The 21,931-nt window shown below is 37.1% G+C and overlaps 1 protein-coding gene across 1 annotated transcript in view; it reads right to left on the bottom strand.

Annotated features, from left to right (window-relative positions):
• Positions 1-10,259, bottom strand: part of SLC38A11 (solute carrier family 38 member 11) — a 51,317-nt gene extending 41,058 nt beyond the window's left edge. The window contains exons 1-5 of the mRNA XM_081242181.1: positions 10,094-10,259; positions 9,485-9,602; positions 7,646-7,720; positions 1,371-1,505; positions 426-491 (exon numbers count right to left, since the gene is read on the bottom strand). Of these exons, the coding sequence (XP_081098307.1) occupies positions 426-491; positions 1,371-1,505; positions 7,646-7,720; positions 9,485-9,602; positions 10,094-10,132 (433 nt within the window). The 5' untranslated portion in view covers positions 10,133-10,259. The remainder of the gene's footprint in view (positions 1-425; positions 492-1,370; positions 1,506-7,645; positions 7,721-9,484; positions 9,603-10,093) is intronic.
• Positions 10,260-21,931: the final 11,672 nt, after the last annotated feature.

The raw sequence follows: 21,931 nt of genomic DNA, 5'->3' as shown, positions 1-21,931 counted from the left end.
TTGTGGCTGTGGTTATATGACTATATGCATGTGTCAAAACTCATAGGACTATACATTTAAAAGGGTTAATTTTACTATATTAAATTATACCTTAATACAAATAATGGGGACAAAGATTAGCTTGCTTATTTAAGAAATGATGTAGCATAAACACTACATGAAAAAATGATACTACAGAGAGTTAGTGATACATAAGATATTTAAAATATAAAGTATTTTAATTATATAAATAATAATTTTTAAACAGCTAAATTAGAACTAAACTATATATAAAAGGAGATTAATACTTTAGGATCAGATTGGATCATGAATATTACTGGATATTTGAAGTCATCCAATTCCTCCACTTGCAAATATTTTATTTTTAAATTATTATGAATCACATTAACTATGAAAACCTATATAAAATAAATAGACTGACTTACCTCCAGGGATTCTTTGGAAAACTTTGCTCAAAGTATCTCCAGTTATTATGTTGTAACTTATCATAGCTAAACACATAATTAAAACAATACAGTCACCAACAAGACATCACATATTTCATCTTGAATATTTTGAAAGTAATCAGTTATCACTTCCCAAATACTGGCATAGTCTACTTTCAAATATATATTGTGATTACAAATATGTACAACTTTAAAAATAACTAGACAGCAGATTTGTGGGAGAATATCAGTTTGTATTACAAAAAGATTTTCACTTCACAAATTGATTCTTTCCAGAACATCTTTAAATAATAGTGAGTTTTGGTAGTCATTTAAAACGCAATTTGTTTTGTTATTAAAGTTCAGTTTCCAAATACTCTTTAGGAACACATATTTTGCTCAAAGTGAGGAACAATAATAGAAAACTGTCAAGGCTCCAAAATATCACCTTATTTGAAAAAGTAAGATTTTGGAGAAATATATTCTTAGCTTTCTGTAGAGACATAAGAAACTAGTTTGAACAATAGCTTCTGTATTACTTATTTTGAAAATGAAGTCAATTTGGCCACTGATGAACGTTAACATTTTGCTTATTTAACAAGTGCTGGGTGCAAACGTTAAATAGCATGTTGGCCTTGGATATGACTTCCACAAATCCTTAGGTTTTCAAAAAAATTTTAGCCTTAGAAGAAATCTATCATTCTATTTTTCATCAAACTAGGGAATCACAAGCATTAACTCAGAATCATGCTCACTTTATTTCAATGAAATACTCAGAAAACTGACCAAAAGGAACAGAAAACAAGGGAAAAATGGCTAAAGATAAACACTTAATGTGGAAAATATTTCAACTACTAGTATTCTTTAATGACTTTAAAACTATTTTATTCAGAAATGGCCATTTATGAAAATATTTACAATATTCAATTTCACATTCATCCTTACCTATGAAAGGATACAAAAACTGTAGAACAGAGAGTAGGAGATATCCTGGAAAGCCAAAAGTTTTATTGACCAAAGACTGGTAAGTGTCTGTCCCAGAGAGGGCCCCTCCTTTTATCAATAAAACAAGGGAAAAGTCTGTGGTAAAAATAACCATTAAACAAATGTCAGATTACATTTAATACAATTTTTTTTTTTTAGTGTTTTGACTTAAAGAAAAAAAGAACTTTAAAGAAGAGTTTAATGCTACAGTAAATTAGCATGGCAAGTCTTACTTTCTTTTCATAAAACTGTACTGTTTCCAGTTATATATTTTTCAATCGAGATGCAAATAGACTTCATATATCCATGCAATGAACTGGACAAATGAGGGTATGCAGACTAGAGTTAAAGCTTCAGTTTTCCATTTTACTTTCTTAACCTAACCAGTGTGATGACTATTAACAGGATGTGGCTCAATTGTCCAAGCAACAGAATGTAGGTAATCCAATATCTCATAGGCATTCAATGTGTGAAGACTGAGAATAAAACGTGCTGGAAGCATTCAGAACAAAAAATAGATTTAGGAGAATCAGATCATTTGTTTTATAACAAAGTACAACTAGTAACTTTGTAGTTATTATGGTTTACTTTACTATATTATTATTATAGTTAAGAGAGCACTCTAAGAATTTTTTTGTGAAATTTACATTTTAGAGATTTAAGTTCCACTTTTTTTGAAAAAAAACAGAGATGGCCAATTTTCTTTTTGTTTACTTATTTATTTATTTGGCCACATCGTGTGGCTTGTGGGATCTTAGTACCCTGACCAGGGATTGAACCGTGCCCTTGGCAGTAAGAGCTCGGAGTCCTAACCACTGGAATGCCAGAGAATTCCCAAGTTCCACTTTTAGTGTTGAAATTGAAGACAAAAATATACAGAAAATATATAATTAAAAGTCTCTTTCATTTAACCCAATGTTTTTTGAACACCTAGTGAATGACACTGCAGTTGTATTGGGTACACAGCTACACAGAGGGTGTGATTTTTGCTTTTTCTTTTTTCTTGCTCATGCTTCCATCACAGGTGAACTTTTTATCTAGTTATTTGGAAATGTACTAGAATACAAAGAAGAAAATACAAATCATTGCAATGTTGTTTCCACCTTGATTCCCCACCCCCAGTTCATTGAAACTTCTTTTAACAAGTTCATCAATGAGCTCCAAGTTGATAAATCCAATTGATCTCCTAAATATTAATCATATTTGCTTTTTCAGTAGCATTTTATCCCTGTTTACCATTCCCTTGTTTCTCAACCATCCTCCCTTGGCCTTTCTGACATCACTTTCTCTTGGATTTCCTCTTATCTTTTGGGCCATTTAGTTTTTCACGTTTCTTTAACTCTCTTCAAACCTTGGATTCTTGGGCTTTTTCCTTACTCTTCAAGATGTCCTAATGTGATCCTATTCATGGTCATGCTTTCAATTTTCATAAAGATGTTAGTAACTCCCAAATTTGTACCTCCAGCCCAGATTCTTCCAAAACTCCAGATTTCTACATCTAGCTGCCTAATAAACATTTTACCTTGAAGACCTCATAGGTATCTTGATTTTAGATGTCCAAATAATAATTTATATATTTGTTCTGGAACCTGCTTCTGCATTCATATTTCTCCAAACTGTGAATAATATCAAGAGAAACTTGAGAATCACACTAGACGTCTCATTATCCATCACCTTCTATTTTCCTTTGGTCACTAAGTCCATTAACTACTGCATCATATATTATTCAACTATATCTCCTCACTTCTAGTCTCTAACCTGTTTTATTCTAGGGCTTGGGACTTTATCATTTCTTGCTCGGATTACTGCAAAAACTCCTATTAGTTCTCTCATCCACCATCCCCTCCCAACTAAGACTTTCTTGACCTCCCCCCTCTACCAGATGAATCTGACCACAGCATAAATCTGACCGTGTTTTCTGCTTAATATCCTCCAGGGGAATCCTTTGATGCCTTTGGATAAAAAAACAACATTTTTTCATATTTTTTTTCAGAAAAAAACTGTTTATTAGCTGTGGGATCTGGGATGAAGGACTCTGAGTTTCATCTGTAAAGTAAGGCAATACCCCAACCTTGAAAAGTCTATGAGGATGATGATGTTTAAATGCCTACCACAATGCCTGGCATGCTATGGAGGCTAAATGAATGAGAATTCGTGCTATTTTTAGTTATCTTCTATAGGCTGCGTGTTGTGGTGGAAAAACATTGTATTTGGAGTCTGATGATAATGATGGTAACGATGATAACAACCACAAAAACACTAGCAAATACTTCACACCACTTTGTCTGCCAGACCTTTTTCTAAATGCTTTATATATATTAACATGTTTAATCATCACAACAGCCCTAAGTAGGTGCCATTATGATCCTCCATTTGATGGATGAGAAAAGTGAGGCACAGAAGCTTAAGTAAATGGCTAAATTTCACAGAGTAAAGGAGAGACAGGACTCAGACCCTGGTAGTCTAGCCCCAGAATCCATGCATTTAACCAAAATCTCAACTCTGTTGCCAGTAACTGCAGACCTTGGGCAAATCATGTTAACCTACTGGTCTCAATTTCCTCCTCCATAAAAAGTAGAACATGAATACCTACTTTATGGAGTCAGAAGGATTAAGTATAGTGGCTGCATTATGCTTAGCATCTACCCAGTCTTCAGGAAATGGTAATGATTATCATTACATGGGAGCCTTCATAAATGTCTCTGCAAACCTCTCTAACTTCACCTCTTTCCACTTACCAACATCAACCCTATACTTTAGCCAGGCTGAATCACTTACATAGTTCTCTTTTGCACTTCCACATTACCATCTGCTTAGAGTACCCTTCCATTTTCTTTGCTCACTCACATTTTTTCATAAACAGTCAGTGAAGCTGTCTTTTCCTCCCCAAAACATGTCTGCTCCTTTAAAGCTGGGTTAAATGCCAGTATCCCTATTGTCATGCACATATTTGTATTATGGTATTTTTCATGAAGTATTATAATTATGTGTGTTTTTTTCTGCCTAACATACTACATTGTGAGCTTCATGTGGGCAGGAATAATGCTATAATTGCTATAGCTATCATTGTTATAATGGCAGCAGTGTCAGTAAATATCTGTTGAATGAATCAGTGATCAATAAAGCAGGATTGCTAGGTGTCTATATATCTGATTCAAACGTAATGCGATAAATGACTTAATAAATATATTTTAAAATATTCTGCAAGCACAAATGACATAGTAATTCATCCTACATCCTTTGTTTAAAACTAGGAAAAGCTTCACAAAAGAGTTGAGTAGTGCCTTGAAGGATAAACAGGATTTCACCCGGTAGAGAAGAAAAAAAAAATGTCAAGCAGGGGGACTATACATGGGAAGTCAGTGTGAAGGTATATTCTATATGTGGGTAATGGAATAGTCCAGAATGGCTAAAACATAAGTCCCAAGCAGGGCAGTGTCAGTGACAGGGTGAAAGAGAGGTCATATTAGTGGGAGATAAGACCAGAAATGCAGACTGTGGCCGAACCATGAAAGAATTTAAATGCAATAATTTTTTTTCTGTTGTCATTATAGAGTCTTGGAACGTTTTGACTGGGGGAATATCAGATCAGGCTGAGGTTTCATGAAGATAACTTTTGCAGTAATATGGAGGACGGATCAGAAAGCAAAAGACAGATGCTAAAGGCAGGAAAACTAAATAGCAACTTATTGGCCAAGGAAGAGAATCAGTGAGGACTGGAGTAACAGGGGGTAACCAATTTCACAGATGTTGTAAAGTTTTGGTGAAGAACTGTATGCTTGGGATGAGACTGCTGAATTGTACAACAGTTAAAAATGTACTACTTAAAAGTAACAATTTGCTAAGAATTTAGTCAATAACAAATGCTATACGGGCTATAGATAAAGCTCTCAAAAATTTTAGGAATCTCAAATATCACTATAACATTTTGATCTCCTTTTAAATGTACTGTATGCAAATTTTAGATAATCCATGAATGAGTGTACGTTATTTAACAGGAAAATTTTCTTTTACATCACTATGTATACTTGGACAATAAAAATTATTTTACTCTAATCAACAAATATGAGAACCTTAAAGTAAATTAAAATAAAATCATTTGTTGTAAATATTTACAATTCTTTCTTGTTCTCCAACATTTCACAAACATGAAAACAGAACTTAGAAACACTACTTGTTGAACTGGACATAACTCATTAAAAAGACAAAGGCCTTAAAAAGACAAAAGAATAATTGTAGAGACAAACAACTGTATAATTACAGTGTCAATTTAAAGAACAATTCAATATTATAACCCTACTTGTAGATTTTGCTCTTAAAATCCTAATTAAGGAACAAAATGAATCACAGTCTATAATTATTTTTTGTGTCTGTGTGGTCATCCTTAATTTATCAAAATTATTTAAGGATTTTCATCATGCAGCCAAATTACTGAGTAACTAATTTCTGCTGATTAGTTGCAACATATGACTTTGCAAAGGACTGCTCACAGACATTGCTGTAGGTTTACGTATAGCAAGAGAGAGTTATTCACATTATAATCTATGTATGTATAACGTGACTTGGCTTTAAGAAACTATTCATTCTCCTCAATTATTGATTGAATCCTTAGGTGATATATATTTTTAAATGCTTTCTGTCTACTGGTTTACAATGTGTGTACGTGTTCATAACGCACTTAAACAAGCCATGGTTATTATGCCTGGGAGGAAATTAATTATTTGTCAGTACTGATTGACTGGAAGACAGGAAATTAAAAACGACAAGGGTAAATCCTTGAATAGGGTTTTTGAGTGTGATAAATGTGCTCATAAATAAAATACACTTTTTAAACACCAACAACTCTGAATAAGCACAAAGTCACAGATTCCACATTACTAAATTATGGGTCTTAAGCTACAAATTAAGAGCTGTAGAAGCTAAAAGCATCTTAGGTTTAGGGAGTGGTGGGTGTTGAGAAGAAAGCAGGGAGGAAGGGAGTTGAGGGCCTCTGCAGCTCTGACTTTGATATCTGCTGCATGCTTTACTTTCGTCCTCAGCCTGAGGAAAAACAGCTGAGTTACAGGCTGGTTTTGGAAGCCTGAGATTTTATGAGGGATGGCATCTTAGTCAGAGTCTCTAGAAGTAGAGCTGAGACAGAGATTCTTGGGCAAGAGATTTGAGGGAGTGCTCTTAGGAGACAGGGAGTGAAAAGATAGGGCAGGGGAACAGCTCACGAGGACTCGATCTCCGGGAGAGCAGCTGCAGCCCAAGCCCTGCAGTGGTGGCGCTCTGGAGCTCCAACTGCCCCGCACATTGGTCCCTCCCGGAGGCAAGGAGGACAGCTCTGGGGTTCCCGTTAGTCAGTCTTTGGGGAAAAGGTGGCTGGGGTTCATAACCTCACAGGAAGGTGATACTGCTAAGGCCCAGGTCGCCACTCTGGAGCAGGGGACAGCTGAGGTGTTTTGTACTACTTGGTAAAGGGCATCTGGGTGATCACACATAGCAGCCCCCTAGCAGCAACCACTGCAGTGGGTGTCTGTTTGTGATTGCTGCCTCTTCCACAGTGATACTAAGGTAGAGGAAAGACCTTGTGTTTGCCTTGAGGTGAACTGGTGGGGCGACAGGGCAGGGGTGAGAACAACAGGAAGAGAAGATGATTAGGAGTTGTAAAGCCTGCACTTAGACGGGGGAATGGGTGTGAATGAACATGTTACACGGAAAGCAGGAAGCAGAACAGAAGAAGCGATACAGAAGCACCTTATTGCTGCCCTTGAAGACAGTGGCAGGCAGGAGGCTGGGCAGGCGGGGTGAGGTGGGGAGGGTGTGGGGACCCCTGCTGGTTGAGCACCGGGGCTCTTGGTGCCACCTGCACAAACAGAGCTCAAAAAGGTTGTTCATCTGTGTGCACCTGCCCGAGGTTTTTGTGGGAAAGGAATCCCTGATGTCTGCATTTTCAGAGCACGGTCTTGGCCTTAATCAGTCTTTAAAGTGACTCCTCTATCTACCACGTTTGGCATAAAGTGAAAAGGCACATGAAAAGGATTTAGGCTTGGTAATATATAATGCTTTTCTAATCTGTTCAGAGGATTAGCAAGGAAAGTAAATCTCCTCAGACACAAATGTTTAAATTCTTTAGGATTATTTGATGTACTTTTTAATTAGGAAATTCAATTACAGGGCATGTGTGTGTGTTTGTGTAAAACAGTCATTGCACAATTTAAGTTGCAGGAATAAGCAATTACATAGCAGTTTACCTGTAACATATGAAACCCAGAATAAAAGCAATATTCCGAGAGGAAAGCCAGCTTGCTTCATTGAATAAGGCAATCCTGGAAAAAACATAAAATGTCCACCCATCAAATTAATAAAACATATGGAAACAGAAGTTTTCCCCCAATTTCTGTATATAATAGGCTAAGTAAATTGACATATTTATATGACATAGTTGTAAACAGTGTATATGAATACTAAAATTAAATGTTAGCATATTAACACCTATTTCAGAATAAAATGTTGTAAGTTAAGGGCATGTCAAGTGAGCAAGTTTATGAGGTGGAAAAATAAGAATAAGAAAGCATCAAATGAAAAACAGATGACAGTTCACACAAATAATGTTCCCTTCAGGGTGAGGGGGACATATGACCCAGAATATGTGGAGAGTAATGACCCAGAGCTCTCCTTATGTGCTGGCCAGGAAAGCAGAGATGATAACAAGAGGATAGAAGGGTTATGAGATATGAGGAAAGACCAACCCTGGGGTCAAGATGGGCAACTCTGTAGGAAAATGAGAAGGCAAAAGTATTTTTTATAAAGCTGAAAGGAGTATGTAATGTTATTTCTTATGAATCTTTTCTGGAAATGGGCAATTTTAGATTATGGACAATGAAACATTTAAAATAAAATGTACTTAAAATAATTCCACCCAGAATATTTATTCTCTGAAAACTCTCCCCTTTCAAAAATCTGCTGAGCCTAATTAAGAAGTACTTTTTAAGTTGACATGAATCAGCTTAAAGTGTTCATATCAGGAATTAACTCTGGAATTCGGCCTACACCTCTATGGTACATGGAGGCTGAATTTCAAAAAAGTCTTTACGCCTACTTGTTACTACTTTGCCTCAGGTTCCTACAGTTTATTTACCATTTGAAAAAAAAATTGTCTGTATATGGAAAGTAAAATCAAGAAATACATCAACTTGTGAAAGTTAAGAAAAGTAACTCAATCCAGATGACTGAGACTAAAATGTCATAACTTTACAGGAAAAAGTAATATTCTCAATGAGAATATTTCTCAGTGAGAAATCCTCTCAATGAGGATTTTGTTTTGTCCTTGCTTTTTCTTAAATTGGATGTTTCAAATAACAAAAGCACTGAAAAAATAACTGCCTTTATTATTATAATGCAACACACTTAATTTTTTCAGAACTTTTCCTTTACTTCCAATTGGGAAAATATGAGAGGCTCATTTCTTTCACTTCTGATTATTTGGCTCCTTTGTTTTAAAAAATCATTTAAAAAACCATTTCTATTTATTGATTAAATTATATTTACAATTGATATATCATAATAAGTTTGTACTTTAAAATTTAACACTCTATAAATGGGTAAGGAAATATTACGTGGATTTGATTCTTCACGATTGTTATGTTTTCACATTAAACTTTTGTATCTCCAATATTTGCAAGTATCTGGAAGTTCTACACCTATAGAAGGTTATAGAAAGGTGATTCAAGTAACGGTTGGCCACTCCAGGAACAGGGAAAAAAGTAAATTAGGTAACATTATCACTTGACCATGCAGCCTATGAAAAAAAAATTCAGCAATCTCCCATCTGCAGCTCCACCTTAATCTATCACACATGGAGGATGCTCTCAAATGTGGAAAGAGTGTGAATCACCACCCCATTTTTAGTATAAGAGAGACCGATGTGTGCACATTGTTACATTGGAAAAAAAGGAAGACTTTTATGAAAATACAATTACCAATTTTATCATTTAAGATTTTTTCCTTTAAAATTAACCTATGAATACTAGCAACATAATAAGTGTCTTAAATTTGGCCTTTTCACTGAAAATTAAAAAAAAAAAACTTACCTATTATACCAGATCCTATAATCGAGTTGACAACATTAAAAACAGCAGCAGACTGACGACAAGTTTTCCCTTTGTGCTTATGTTCAGAAACGAGGGTTTCTCTGTCATCTAGATGGCTCTATTTTAGTATATAAAAGTGCAATTAAAAAAATATTTAACTAGCTCAAAAATTCAGAAAATTGTAAGACAAATATGCAATTTAGGAGACTAACATGATATTAGTAATAATAATAAGTAATGCCAATAACGATAAGAAAATGAGGATAATAATAGAGTAACAACAATATCTAGTAATTCAAACAGAGCTTGTGAACAAACTCCATCCTAAAATGTCCTGATTACAGCTGCACCAAGTTCGTGGACTACTGCATGAAATCCTAGTACTTTAGGATCTCTTAGGGAGCAAAGGATGTGATTTTTGTGAAATTAAAGGGGTTATATTGAAAAGTGCCCGCTATGAAAAAAAAAAAAGATCAAGGCAAAATTTCTTTTTTCTCCTGGAGAACCTTCTGTGGTGCTACATCAAGACGCCGGGTGAAGGTAGCTAAACGCTGTTGCAGGGTGAACGAACGAATGACCTGCCTTCAGAACCAGCCCCAGTCTCGTTACCTGTGGTGGGATGACGGGCCGCTGCCCCTGGTAGCCCATGGCTGCACCCGGGTCCTGGGCAGGCGGAATGTTCGCGGGCGCGGATACTCGACTCGCCGGAACAGCCTCCTCCGCGACCTCCAAGCCCGGGGTCAGCGCGCGGCGGGCGAGTTGGGTTGAAAGGCTTCGCGGGCGCCCTCGGGCCCACCTCCTGCGCGGGCTGCGCGGGCTGCGCGGGCTGCGCGGGCTGCGCGGGCTGCGCGGGCTGCGCGGGCTGCCGCCTCAGCTCACTTGGACGCCGCGGCCGAGGAGATTTCCCTCGGAGGTTGCGAAATACGCCTTCCTCCTGAGGCGGAGACGCTACAGGGTGTTTCTGATTCGGGCAGCCCTCCTTCCCCGCACCTTGCCTTTTTTTTTTTTTTTTAAACCTTCAGCTGCGGCCTCTCTCCCCTCGCCTCCCACCCAACCAACAGCTGCAAAGTACAATGTGCTGCGTCCACGCTGACTTGCTCAGATTGTACAGAGTTAAGCTGGCCTTATAGTCCATTCCCAAAATTAGCTGCTCCTTGGCCGGAGTCTGACGTCCAGGTAAGAACGCACTAGCACACCTGTTCCCATGGAGCGTCTTTTCTATTGCTTCCTCCTGCTGCTCCCTACACGGATTTCCGTCAGAGCTGAGAGATGAAAATGTAGGACTGTTAAATGAAAATGTGGAACTGTTAAAAAGCTTTTCTCGAGTTTTAGCAAATTTGATTACTGAGCATGCTTTGGTCAAATGTTTCCGGGTGCTTTTCAGAAAAGGAGACTTGGAGAAAGGAAAGGAAGATGGAGTCAGGTAACGAACCTTAAAAAGGTGGCGGGATGGGGTGTCAGCGGATGGGGAAGGAAAGGCACTTAGAGTATCTGAGCTACAAAGAATCTGAAATGACCATCTGTTCACCCCTCTTACATTACAGGTGAGGAAGCAGGCCCAGAGAATATTCAATCACAAAGAGACAGAATACGTAGAGAAGAGTTTCAAGGATAGTTAGAGCGGTAATATAGCACAACATCTGCTTCTCAAGTAATTCAAGTGGTTCTTTTTTCATAAAGATTTATTTAAAATTATGAAGCATTTAAAAAACATAGAAAAACCTAAAGAGAACTATAAACTTCATATACTCTCCACTATCAAACTAACAAATACTAATATTTTGTCATATTTTCTTCAAATTGCGAAAATAAACAGTTAATGTCACAACAGAAACCCCTTTGCCCTTCCGAATTCCTTTCCCTACATTGCTAGACTCATCCAATTCATGAAGTTGGTGTATATCTTTTGTATTCATGCTTTATATTTTAATTCATTCATTTGTAACCATAAATGGTATATAACAATGATTTGAGTATTTTCAAGATTTACAAAGATGGTCCCATACTGCACTATTTTCCTCCTAGCATTATTGTTGTTTACCCAGTGTACTGTTTTCAAGATGTATTATATAGATTCATGCAGATACACAGTATATTCATTTTATCTGTGTCACTGTTCAGTTAACCATCCTCCTACAGAAAGACATTAAGATTGTTTCTAATTTTGTACTCTTCTGGAGCATATTAAATGACAGTTTCTCTAGAAGTAGAATTATGAGGAAGTAGTTCATGCATATTTTCAACTTAACTAAATATTTCCAAACTGGTCTACAAATTGATAGCCCCAATTATATTTCCACCAGCAGGGATGGAATTCCTGCTCTGCACTGTTAACATCAGGACTTAGTTTCTTTTTAAGTTTTGACGTTGTCATGAGCTTTAAAATGGTATATAAATATTGTATAGATTTGTATTTTCTTAATCTATAATGATGTTGAGGATCTTTTTATAATGTTTAATGAATATAATTAAATATTTTGGTTATCCTCTTTGTTAATTTCTTTTTTTTTTATCTTTTGCCCATTTGATTTGATTGTTAGTCTTTTTCTTATTGATCTGTAAGTTATTTATATATGTGGGGGGCCAACTGTATGTCAGTTACATATTTTGTACATATCTTCTTCCAGCTTCTTTCTTCTAAAATTGTGCTATTTTTTTCATGCAAAGTTTACAGTTTTGAAATATTTAAAATTAGTAATATTAATCCTGATACAAGTACATTAAAAGAAAGAAAATTATAGCCCTTTCACTAAAAAATATAGATTCAAAATCCTTAATAAAATGTTAGTAGATTGAAACTAACAGTGTATGAAAAAGCTAACAATATTATGACCAAGTTGAGTATACCCCAAGTATGAAAGGATGGGTTAACCCCCAAAAAACTATAATTTCCCACATTAACAGATTACAAGAGAAAACTATGTAATTGTTTTACTAGATACAGAATAAAACATTTGATAATGTTGAATTCATGATTGGAGAAAACCTCTTTGTAAATTAGAAACAGAAGACAACTTCCTTAAACTGATAAACTATAGCAGATATCTTCATTAATGGGGAAATTTTGGAAGCATTTCCATTTAACTAAGAAATGAAACAAAAATGCACATGATAATGACCCTTATTTTACATGATGTTGGAGTCCGTAGCCTAAAGCTATAAGAAGAGGAAAAGAATTTATAGGTATGAGGATTGGAAACGTAGAAATAAAGCTGTCATTTTGGGATGATGAAATTGTTTAAAAAGAAAAAATTCAACAGACTTTAAAGGAAAATATTAGAAGCAATAAGAGAATTTAGGGAGCTTAATAGATATAAGATTTGCCTGAAAATATATTAATTTTTACAGCAGCAACAAATAACTAGATATAATAATGAAAAAAGAAGCTAATTTATAATAGTGTCAAAGATTACCAAATACTTAGGAATAAATTCAACTAAAGACACGCAAACTCTTCAGAGAAAACTGTAACAATCAAAAGACATTAAATAAGGCTTGAATAAATGGAGAGAAATACCAAATTCATGGATAAGTAGACTAAATATTCCAAAGATATCAATTCTGTCCAAGTTGATTTATTGATTAAAAACAATTAGTTTCACCATATTGACCAAAAACACCTGTGGTGTAAATTTATAGAGCTTGTAAAAGTTTCCTTTTTTTAATCTACCAAAGAAATATATTTGATTTTTAAAAGTAGAGAGTAAAGTAAAACGGAGAATTTTTAATAAATTTTGTATTTCTACTTTCAGTGATAACTTTATACATTTTTTCAATATATTAAATATTTGTCTGTGTATGTGACAGTGGTGAATTCCTTTTTGTGAATAGAGCTCTCTGGGTGGTTTAAAACATGTTTACAAATTCTTGATACTCCTCACGTCAAGAAGTGGAGTTTCATTTCCCTTCCCTGGGTGTGGGCTGGACTCAGTGACCTGTTTCTAATAAACTGCATATGATGGAAGTGACATGTGTCATCTCTGATACTAAGTCATAAAAGTCATTGTGGTTTCTGCTTTGTTCTCTTTCAGATCACTCACTCTGGGAAAAGCCAGCTGCAATGTCATGAGGACATTCAAGGGTCTCATAGAAGAAACTGAACCCTCTGCCAATGCCATGTGAGTAAGTCATGTTGAAAAATGATCGCTTAGCCCCACTCAACCCTTCAGTTGACTGAAGCCCCAGCCAACATCCCAGATGCAACCTGAGCCAGGGCCACTCAACCAACCTGCTTGCTCCTTTCTCTTCCACAAAAATGTTTACTGTTGTTTTAGACCACTAGTTGGGGTCTATTTGTTGCATGATGATAGAAAACTAAGATAGGATTTCTATAATATTTTTTTTGGTGGTTAGTTTTTATTAATTAATTTGCATTTTTGAATTTATTTTATTTTGAATAGTTTTAGGTTCACTGCAACACTGAGCAGAAAGTACAGAGATTTACCGTATATGCTTTGTCTCCAAACATCCATAGCCTCCCCTATGAAGAACATTCCCCACCAGAGTTGTATATTTGTTACAACTGATGAACCTACATTGACATATCATCACCCACAGTTCGTAGTTTACATTAGAGTTTACTCTTGGTGTTGTACATTCTATGGGTTTAGACAAATGTATAATGATATGTATCCACCATTATAGTATCATACAGAATAGTTTCACTGCCTTAAAAATCCTCTGTGCTCAGCTGATTTATCCCTGTCCTCCCTCCCCTAAATCCCTGGCAACCACTAATATTTTTACTGTCTCCAGAGTTTACCTTTTTCTAGAATGTTGTATAGTTGAGATCATACAACATGTAGCCTTTTCAGATTGGCTTATTTCACTTAGTAATATGTATGTAAATTTCCTCCCTTTTTTTTTCATGGCTTGATAACTCATTTCTTTTTTTAAAAATAAATTTATTTATTTTATTTTATTGTTTTTGGCTGTGTTGGGTCTTTGTTGCTGCACGTGGGCTTTCTCTAGATGCAGCAAGCGGGGGCTACTCTTTGTAGTGATGCGCGGGCTTCTCATTGCGGTGGCTTCTCTTGTTGCGAAGCACAGGCTCTAGGTTCCTGGGCTTCAGTAGTTGTGGCTCACGGGCTCTAGAGCGCAGACTCAGTAGTTGTGGTGCACGGGCTTAGTTGCTTCGCGGCATGTGGGATCTTCCTGGACCAGGGCTTGAACCCGGGTCTGCTGCATTGGCAGGTGGATTCTTAACCACTGTGCCACCAGGGAAGCCCCTCTCATTTCTTTTTAGCACTAAATAATATTCCATTGTCTATACCACAGTTTATTTATCCGCTCACCCACTGAAGGACATCTTGGTTCCTTCCAAGTTTTGGCAATTTTGAATATTGATGCTATAAACATCGGTGTGTGGGTTTTTGTGTAGACATAGGTTTTCATCTCCTTTGGGTAAATACCAAGGAGTACAGTTGCTGGATCCTATGGTAAGCTTATGTTTACCTTTGTAAGAAACCACCAAACTGTCTTTCAAAGTGGCTTTTATATTGAATGGTACAATGAATGAATGAGAGTTCCTGCCAGCGTTTGGTGTTGTCAGTGTTCTACATTTTCACCATTCTAATAGTACACACATAAGCACATATGATTGAATACATCGTTGCTATTATTATTTTGAACAAACTGTTATCTGTTAGATCAATTAAGAATAAAAGAATAGGGACTTCCCTGGTGGTGCAGTGGTTAAGAATCTGCCTGCCAATGCAGGGGACACGGGTTCAATCCCTGGTCCAGGAAGATCCCACGTGCTGTGGAGCAACTAAGCCCATGCACCACAACTACTGAAGCCTGCACGCTCTAGGGCCCGCGTGCCACAACTACTGAGCCCGTCTGCTGCAACTACTGAAGCCCACATGCCTAGAGCCTGTGCTCCACAACAAGAGAAGCCACTGCAATGAGAAGCCCGTGCACTGCAACAAAGAGTAGCGCCTGCTCACAGCAACTAGAGAACGCCCATGCACAGCAACAAAGACCCAGTGCAGCCAAAAATAAATAATAAAAAAAATTAAAATTAAAAAAAATAATAAAAGAATAAAAGTTTATTTTACCTTCACTCACTCCTTCCGCAACGCTCCTCTCTTGTTTATATAGATCCAAGTTTCTGACATATCATTTTCCTTCTCTCTAAATAACTTATTTTAAAATTTTGCATGGCAGGTTTTCTGGTAACAAATTCTGTCAGCTTTTGTTTGTCTGAGAATGTCTTTATTTCTCCTTCACTTTTGAAGGATACTTTTGCAGGGTACAGAATTCTAGGTTGATAGGTTTTCTTCTCTTAGCACGTTAAAGATTTCACTTCACTTTCGTCTTGACTATATTGTCTCTGAGGAGAAGTTGGATATAATTCTTACCTTTGTTCCTCTATAAGTCAGGTGTTTGTTTTTTCCCCTGATTTTTTCCAGAATTTTTTCTTTATCTTTGGTTTTCTGTAGTTTGAAAATGATATTTAAGTGTAGTATTTTTTTTGTATTTATCCTCTTTGGTGTTTTCTGCACTTCCTGGATCTGTGGTTTGGTGTCTGATATTAATTTGGGGAAATTTTCAGTCATTGTTTTCTCAAATATTTCTTCTATTCCTCTCTCTTCTTCTTCTGGTATTTCTACTGTCCATCTGTTACACCTTTTGTAGTTGTCCCACAGTTTTTGGATATTCTGTTCTGGGGTGGTTTTTTTTTTGTTTCAGTCTTTATTTTTTTTCTTTTCAGTTTTAGAGGTTTTTGTTTAGATATCCTCAAGCTCAGAGATTCTTTCTTCAGCCATATCTGGTCTACAGATAAGCCCATTAAGGCAGTCTTCATTTCTGTTACAGTGTTTTTTACTTGTAGCATTTTATTTTGGTTCCTTCTTAAGATTTCCATCTGTCTGCTTACACTGCCCATCTGTTCTTGCATGCTGTCTACTTTATCTATTAGAATAGTTAGCATCTTAATCGTAGTTTAAAAATTCCTGGTCTGATAATTCTGGCATCCCTCCCATATCAGAGTCTGGTTCTAATGCTTACTCTGTCTCTTCAGACTGTTGTTTAGCTTTTAGTATGTCTTACAATTTTTTTTTTTTGATAGCCGGACGTGATGTACTGGGTAAAAAGAACTGCTGTAAATAGACCTTTAGTAACATGATGATGAAGAGGAGGGAGGGGAAGCATTCTATGGTCCTATGAGTAGGTCTCAGTCTTTTAGTAAGCCTGTACCTCTGGACTGTGAACTCCACTCGTGTTTCTCAATACTCTCCTCACCCGTAGTTGGAACAGGATAATTATAGTAGGCTGGAGATGTGTATTTTCTTCCCCCAGGTCAGTTAAACTCTGATAAAACCCCAGCAGGTTAGGCTCTAGTTAAATAGTTTATCCTGAGGGCAGACTTTGTTAAGAAGTACAGAATGCTCTGGAGTGTTTAAAAATGGTTCCTTTCCCCTTCTCCTGCAGGAAGCAAGAGGAGATTTTTCTCCAGTATTTACTGTGAGAACTTGGTTGAGCTCCTGGAAGTAAAATTCACAAAAGTGCGGGGGCATCTGATGACTAGGTACCCCTGGATTTTTTATCTCTCAGACTTGTAATGTTAAGCCTCCAGAAATTCATCAGTTACAGCTCAGGTTTCCCTAGCTGGTGCTGGTTCCCCTGGAGGTTTGTGATTCCTTGTATTTGTCTGTTGGTCTCTCTAATTTTGAGGGCAGTGGTTTGCCCTGTGACCTTACTTCTCTGAAGGGTCTCAGAAGAGTTGTTGATTTTTCAGTTTGGCTAGCTTTTTACTTGGTTTTTTTTTTTTTTTTTTTTTGCGGTACACGGGCCTCTCACTGTTGTGGCCTCTCCCATTGCGGAGCACGGGCTCCGGATGCGCAGGCTCAGCTGTCATGGCTCACGGGCCCAGCCGCTCTGCGGCATGTGGGATCTTCCCAGACCGGGGCACGAACCCGTGTCCCCTGCGTCGGCAGGCGGACTCTCAACCACTGCGCCACCAGGGAAGCCCTTTACTTGGTTTTTTAAGACAGAGTGACATATTCCAGCTTCTCATATGCTGGATCAGAAACCAAAATTTCTTTATGCTTATTTTAATGATCTTTCTTAGAGATCTTTTTTTTCTAGTTTAAAAAGTATTATTTGTTTAATTTCAAAAATACTCTATTCTCAATGAAAAAACATGAAGAAGAAAGAATAGAACACATAGTCACTGGAAATCTTTCCATGCAGAGGTAAACACAGTGAGCGTTTAGAGCCTTGAAGTTTACTCAGAGTATACAGTGTTTGAAGTAGAGGATAAGTGCATGTTCACATGCAGGTAAATAGTTTTTTTTGAGTCTGTCTTAGCCCCAGATAAAGGCCATGGAAGCCAGACTTTCAGGAGTGTTAGCCTAAATTTGAGCTTTTTATCAGATTGTATAATTATGTAAGTAGTATACTATGCTTATGTAGAATTATTACTTTTCTTCATTATTTGGTTACAGTCCAGACTAGGTGAACTCTAAGAGCACCTGGCTCTCTTAGAAATAATCGGGTAAAGCTGTATCTTGGCAGAAGTCTGAATTTACAAAGCTCTCCCTGATAGCTAACCTGACTTCTTTCTGACATTAAGGTTCAAGTTTGGATGAGACTAAAGACAACAATTTTCAACCCACATCCCCAGGGAAGTTACTTTTTCCTCAGGTTTGGAAAGGAGTCTAGAAGAGGAGTAATTTTGTTTTTTGTAAAAATGAATGCTTGATATGATCCACAGTATTAGATTATTAATTCTACTAGCATTAGTAGAGCCTTAATATGCAGAGTCTGAAACAAGATAAACCTTTCTTTTTTGTTTTTTTTAACTTTCCAAAGGTGGGGTCCTCAGTCTTTAGAGGTCTGGAAGGACTGCTCAGATACTTTTGACTAAATAATCAAAGTATGTTCTTTTTAAAATGGATTTATCATCTTACAAAATCATTCTTGTAACTATATTGTATGATCTCTATATTACTCATTATCCAGGAATATCATATTCTTGTGGTACTATGTTATTATTATTGCATAGTTAAGGTACTTCGATGTTTTCTAACCTAATTATTAGAATTCTGTAAGCCACTATAATGATATTTTTGGTTAGGAGTCAGAGTGGATGGGGCACTCAGGAATGAGTTAAAATTAGTGTAACTGTAAAACCTGGTTTGCCCAAGATAGTCCTGGTTTAGGATTCTTGTTCCACTGTAATTATGAATCGCATCATTTTCGTTCTCCAAAGTGTCCCACTTTTGAGGATCAGTTACAACATCATGCTACAAAGGCACCTGCGGATAATAATATCAAAATATTTGCATAGCAATTCATAGTTTTTTTTTTTCCAGTGGTGTCCAAGCTGAGAAGGGATGGAAGATTTTAAAAAACAAGGATTTTTGTTAATTCTTTAGTTAGTATAGCAGATTGGGAGTTGAGGGACTGAAATCAGAAAAACCTAGGGGTCATTCAAAGCTCAAGGGATCTTTGCTAGTTGCTTAACTTTTTGAGCCTTAATTTCCTTATTTGTAAAAAAGGAAAAATAACTGCTTCTTTCATAGGAGTAGTTGTGGGATTAAATGAAATAACCTATTAGTGTTAGTTTCCTACAGCTGCTGTAACAAAGTACCATAAACTGGGTGACTTAAAATAACAAATTTATTTTCACAGTTCTGGAGGCTAGAAGTCCAAAATCAAGGTATCATCAGTGCCATGCTCCCTCTGAAACATGTAGGGGAGTCCTTTCTTGCCTCTTCCTAGCTTCTGGTGGTAGATGCATCACTTCATTACTCCATCTTCACATGGTATTCTCTCTGTGACTCTTCACTTACTGTTCCCTCTGTGTGGGTCTGTGTCCAAGTTCACCTTTTTATAAGGACACTAACCATATTGGATTAGGGTCCACTTTAATGACCTCATCTTAACTTGACTACACCTGGAAAGACCCAAATAAAGACCCAATAAGGGTCTTTATTTCCAAATAAGGTCACGTTCTAAGGTATTTGAGTTAGGATTCCAACATATCTTAATTGGAGGACAGAATTCAGCCTATAACAGTATTTTTAAAGGTTTTAGTTAATTGCTTGGCACAGAATATGTTGTCAATTAATGTTTGCTGCTGCTATATCCAAACAGAAAAATAATTTGTTAGGCTAAAATTATATATGGTAGAGGGAATTTTGGCTACTGCAGCAGAAACCATCTCTATTCTTCCACCATGACAGAGTCTCTGATTTTTGTCTGGACCATGGCCACTTAGAAAGAGGAATAAAATTCACCTTTTTACTTGCAGCTGGTTGTGGCTAAGTTAGGATCAAGAATGTAGGCAGAATATAAGTTCTTCAAGAGAAGGGTAATACCTTTACCTCTCTTTTGCTCCTTCCTGCCGGCTGGAGTACAGAGACACAATGGATGAAACTGGAGTTTTATCCTGAACCAGCCGCCTGTTGGAAACAAGGCTGAGTAACAAGATAGAAAGGATCTGGGTCCCTGCTGGTTATGCCAGATCTGGATTGTTCAGGTGATGTGAGATGGAAATAAACTTTGATCGTGTTTAAAGTACTTTTATTTGGGATTTGTCATTTATAGACAAACCTAATCCTCATTAATACACAACCTCTGGGTACCAAGACTATCATTCTGATAGTCAGATAAGATTCATTCAATCTGGATATTTCACTATTACAACACCTAATGTGGTCCTTTAACCGAATTCCTTGTGGAAGTGATAGGAGGATTTATTGTGCTTAAGTAAACTCTCTATTAATATATATATATACAGTTTACAATTACATGCATATAAAATAAACTATAAATTGTTAGATTTTGATATTTTTAGTTTTGCCTTACTAATGAACTGGTAAGAAACCTTGGCTAATATGGCTGGGAATACGCTCTCTTCAATACGATGTGGGTCTTCTTCTGTGTATCCTGTGTTGGTCCTCTCCTTAGATCCTTAGGTGCTTGGAAAGTACTGGTTGTCCATGTCTTGTTTCAGGGTCTGCTTCACTCATCACACAGATTCTTAGTCTTTAATCATTATCCTGAAAACTGACCCAGCAAAACAGCAGCTCTGACTTTGACTTGAGTGTATGTTCAGCTTCTTCTGCTCTACTGCCTGTCCTCTCTGCATCTGTGATAGAGAATGCAATTTTAAGTCTCCACGGAAACAAATATTCCTCTTTTTTAAATTTACGATGTCTTTCTTGCATCTTTTTAAAAAAAAATTTATTGGAGTATAGTTGATTTACAATGTTATGTGGAAACAAATCTTTCTATTGGGAATTCAAACTCAGATTTGATCCTTCATGTTTGCAGCTCACAATATTTACCTTGTAAAATCAGAACCATTTCCCAAGCTCCAGAAGCTGGATGTGAATGGCTGTTACAGCTCAGTCCCTTCATGTCCACTGCAATGAGAATAACGTAATTCATGACAAACGTGGGCAAGCTGAGATTTATAATCAAAGAGTACCAGTTTTTATCACTTATTAATAAATATGCTCACATTTTTGGAAAAGGAAGCACACTCACATTGACAGAGTTGAAAAAATGAAATTGGGTGTGTGTGCCCTTTAGTGCTTTTCCAGTCAAGGTCATCTATGAAGGTTACACTAAAATAAGTAAGGGCTCATTCACCTATGGTGATATTTCTTCTCCTTTTGTTTTCATGAAGTTTCATTTGCAATATTTTAGCCCCATGTCAGTTGAATTAAACTGAGAGAAAGGGTATCGTGTACCCCTCAAATGGGTGGATAGGAAGATCAGGGACCCTGCAAGATAGTACTCTCAACTATATCAGCTCAAGAACTTGCAGTCCTGGAGCAAAGAGTAGGGCAGAATTTTGGCAGCAGAATTGTTAGCGACAACTGTGACTCTGTATCCTCTCCCAGCTGGGGCATTGCCTTCTCCTGCATGATGTGCACCAGAAATATTCTTTCTCGCCAAGAATGGCAAGTGGGGTTAAAATCAGGAAGTGGGAGCAAAGGGACAAAAAGGAACTTTATGACTAGAGCCAGGATTGCCCATAGTGTAGAAATATGGATCCGGCCAACTTTTCCCAAATCTCCTAATCTGATTTATGTCTCCTTCTCTCTGGTCTCAGGAAATTTTATTTATTCCTAAAATACAATACCTAGTCCTTTACTTTGTGCTGTTGGTAATTTTGAACTTATCAGTGGAAATGGTAAGCTCCTTGAGGGAAAGGAAAGGATCACATTTATTTTGATCTGTTGATGATGTTGTTGTTTTTTTTTCTTCACTGAACCTAGCACAGTGATTCATACAATTGCTGCTGCTCATTAAAAATGTACCAAATGGGGCTTCCCTGGTGGCGCAGTGGTTGAGAGTCCGCCTGCCGATGCAGGGGACACGGGTTCGTGCCCCGGTCCGGGAAGATCCCACATGCTGCGGAGTGGCTAGGCCCGTGAGCCATGGCCGCTGAGCCTGCGCGTCCAGAGCCTGTGCTCCGCACTGGGA

This window comes from Mesoplodon bidens (genome assembly GCF_964165515.1).
Source record: "Mesoplodon bidens genome assembly, chromosome: 8".
Classification (NCBI taxonomy): Eukaryota; Metazoa; Chordata; class Mammalia; order Artiodactyla; family Ziphiidae; genus Mesoplodon; species Mesoplodon bidens.
The sequence above is the reverse complement of the archived record's forward strand: the minus strand, read 5'-3'. Positions and strand labels throughout refer to the sequence as shown.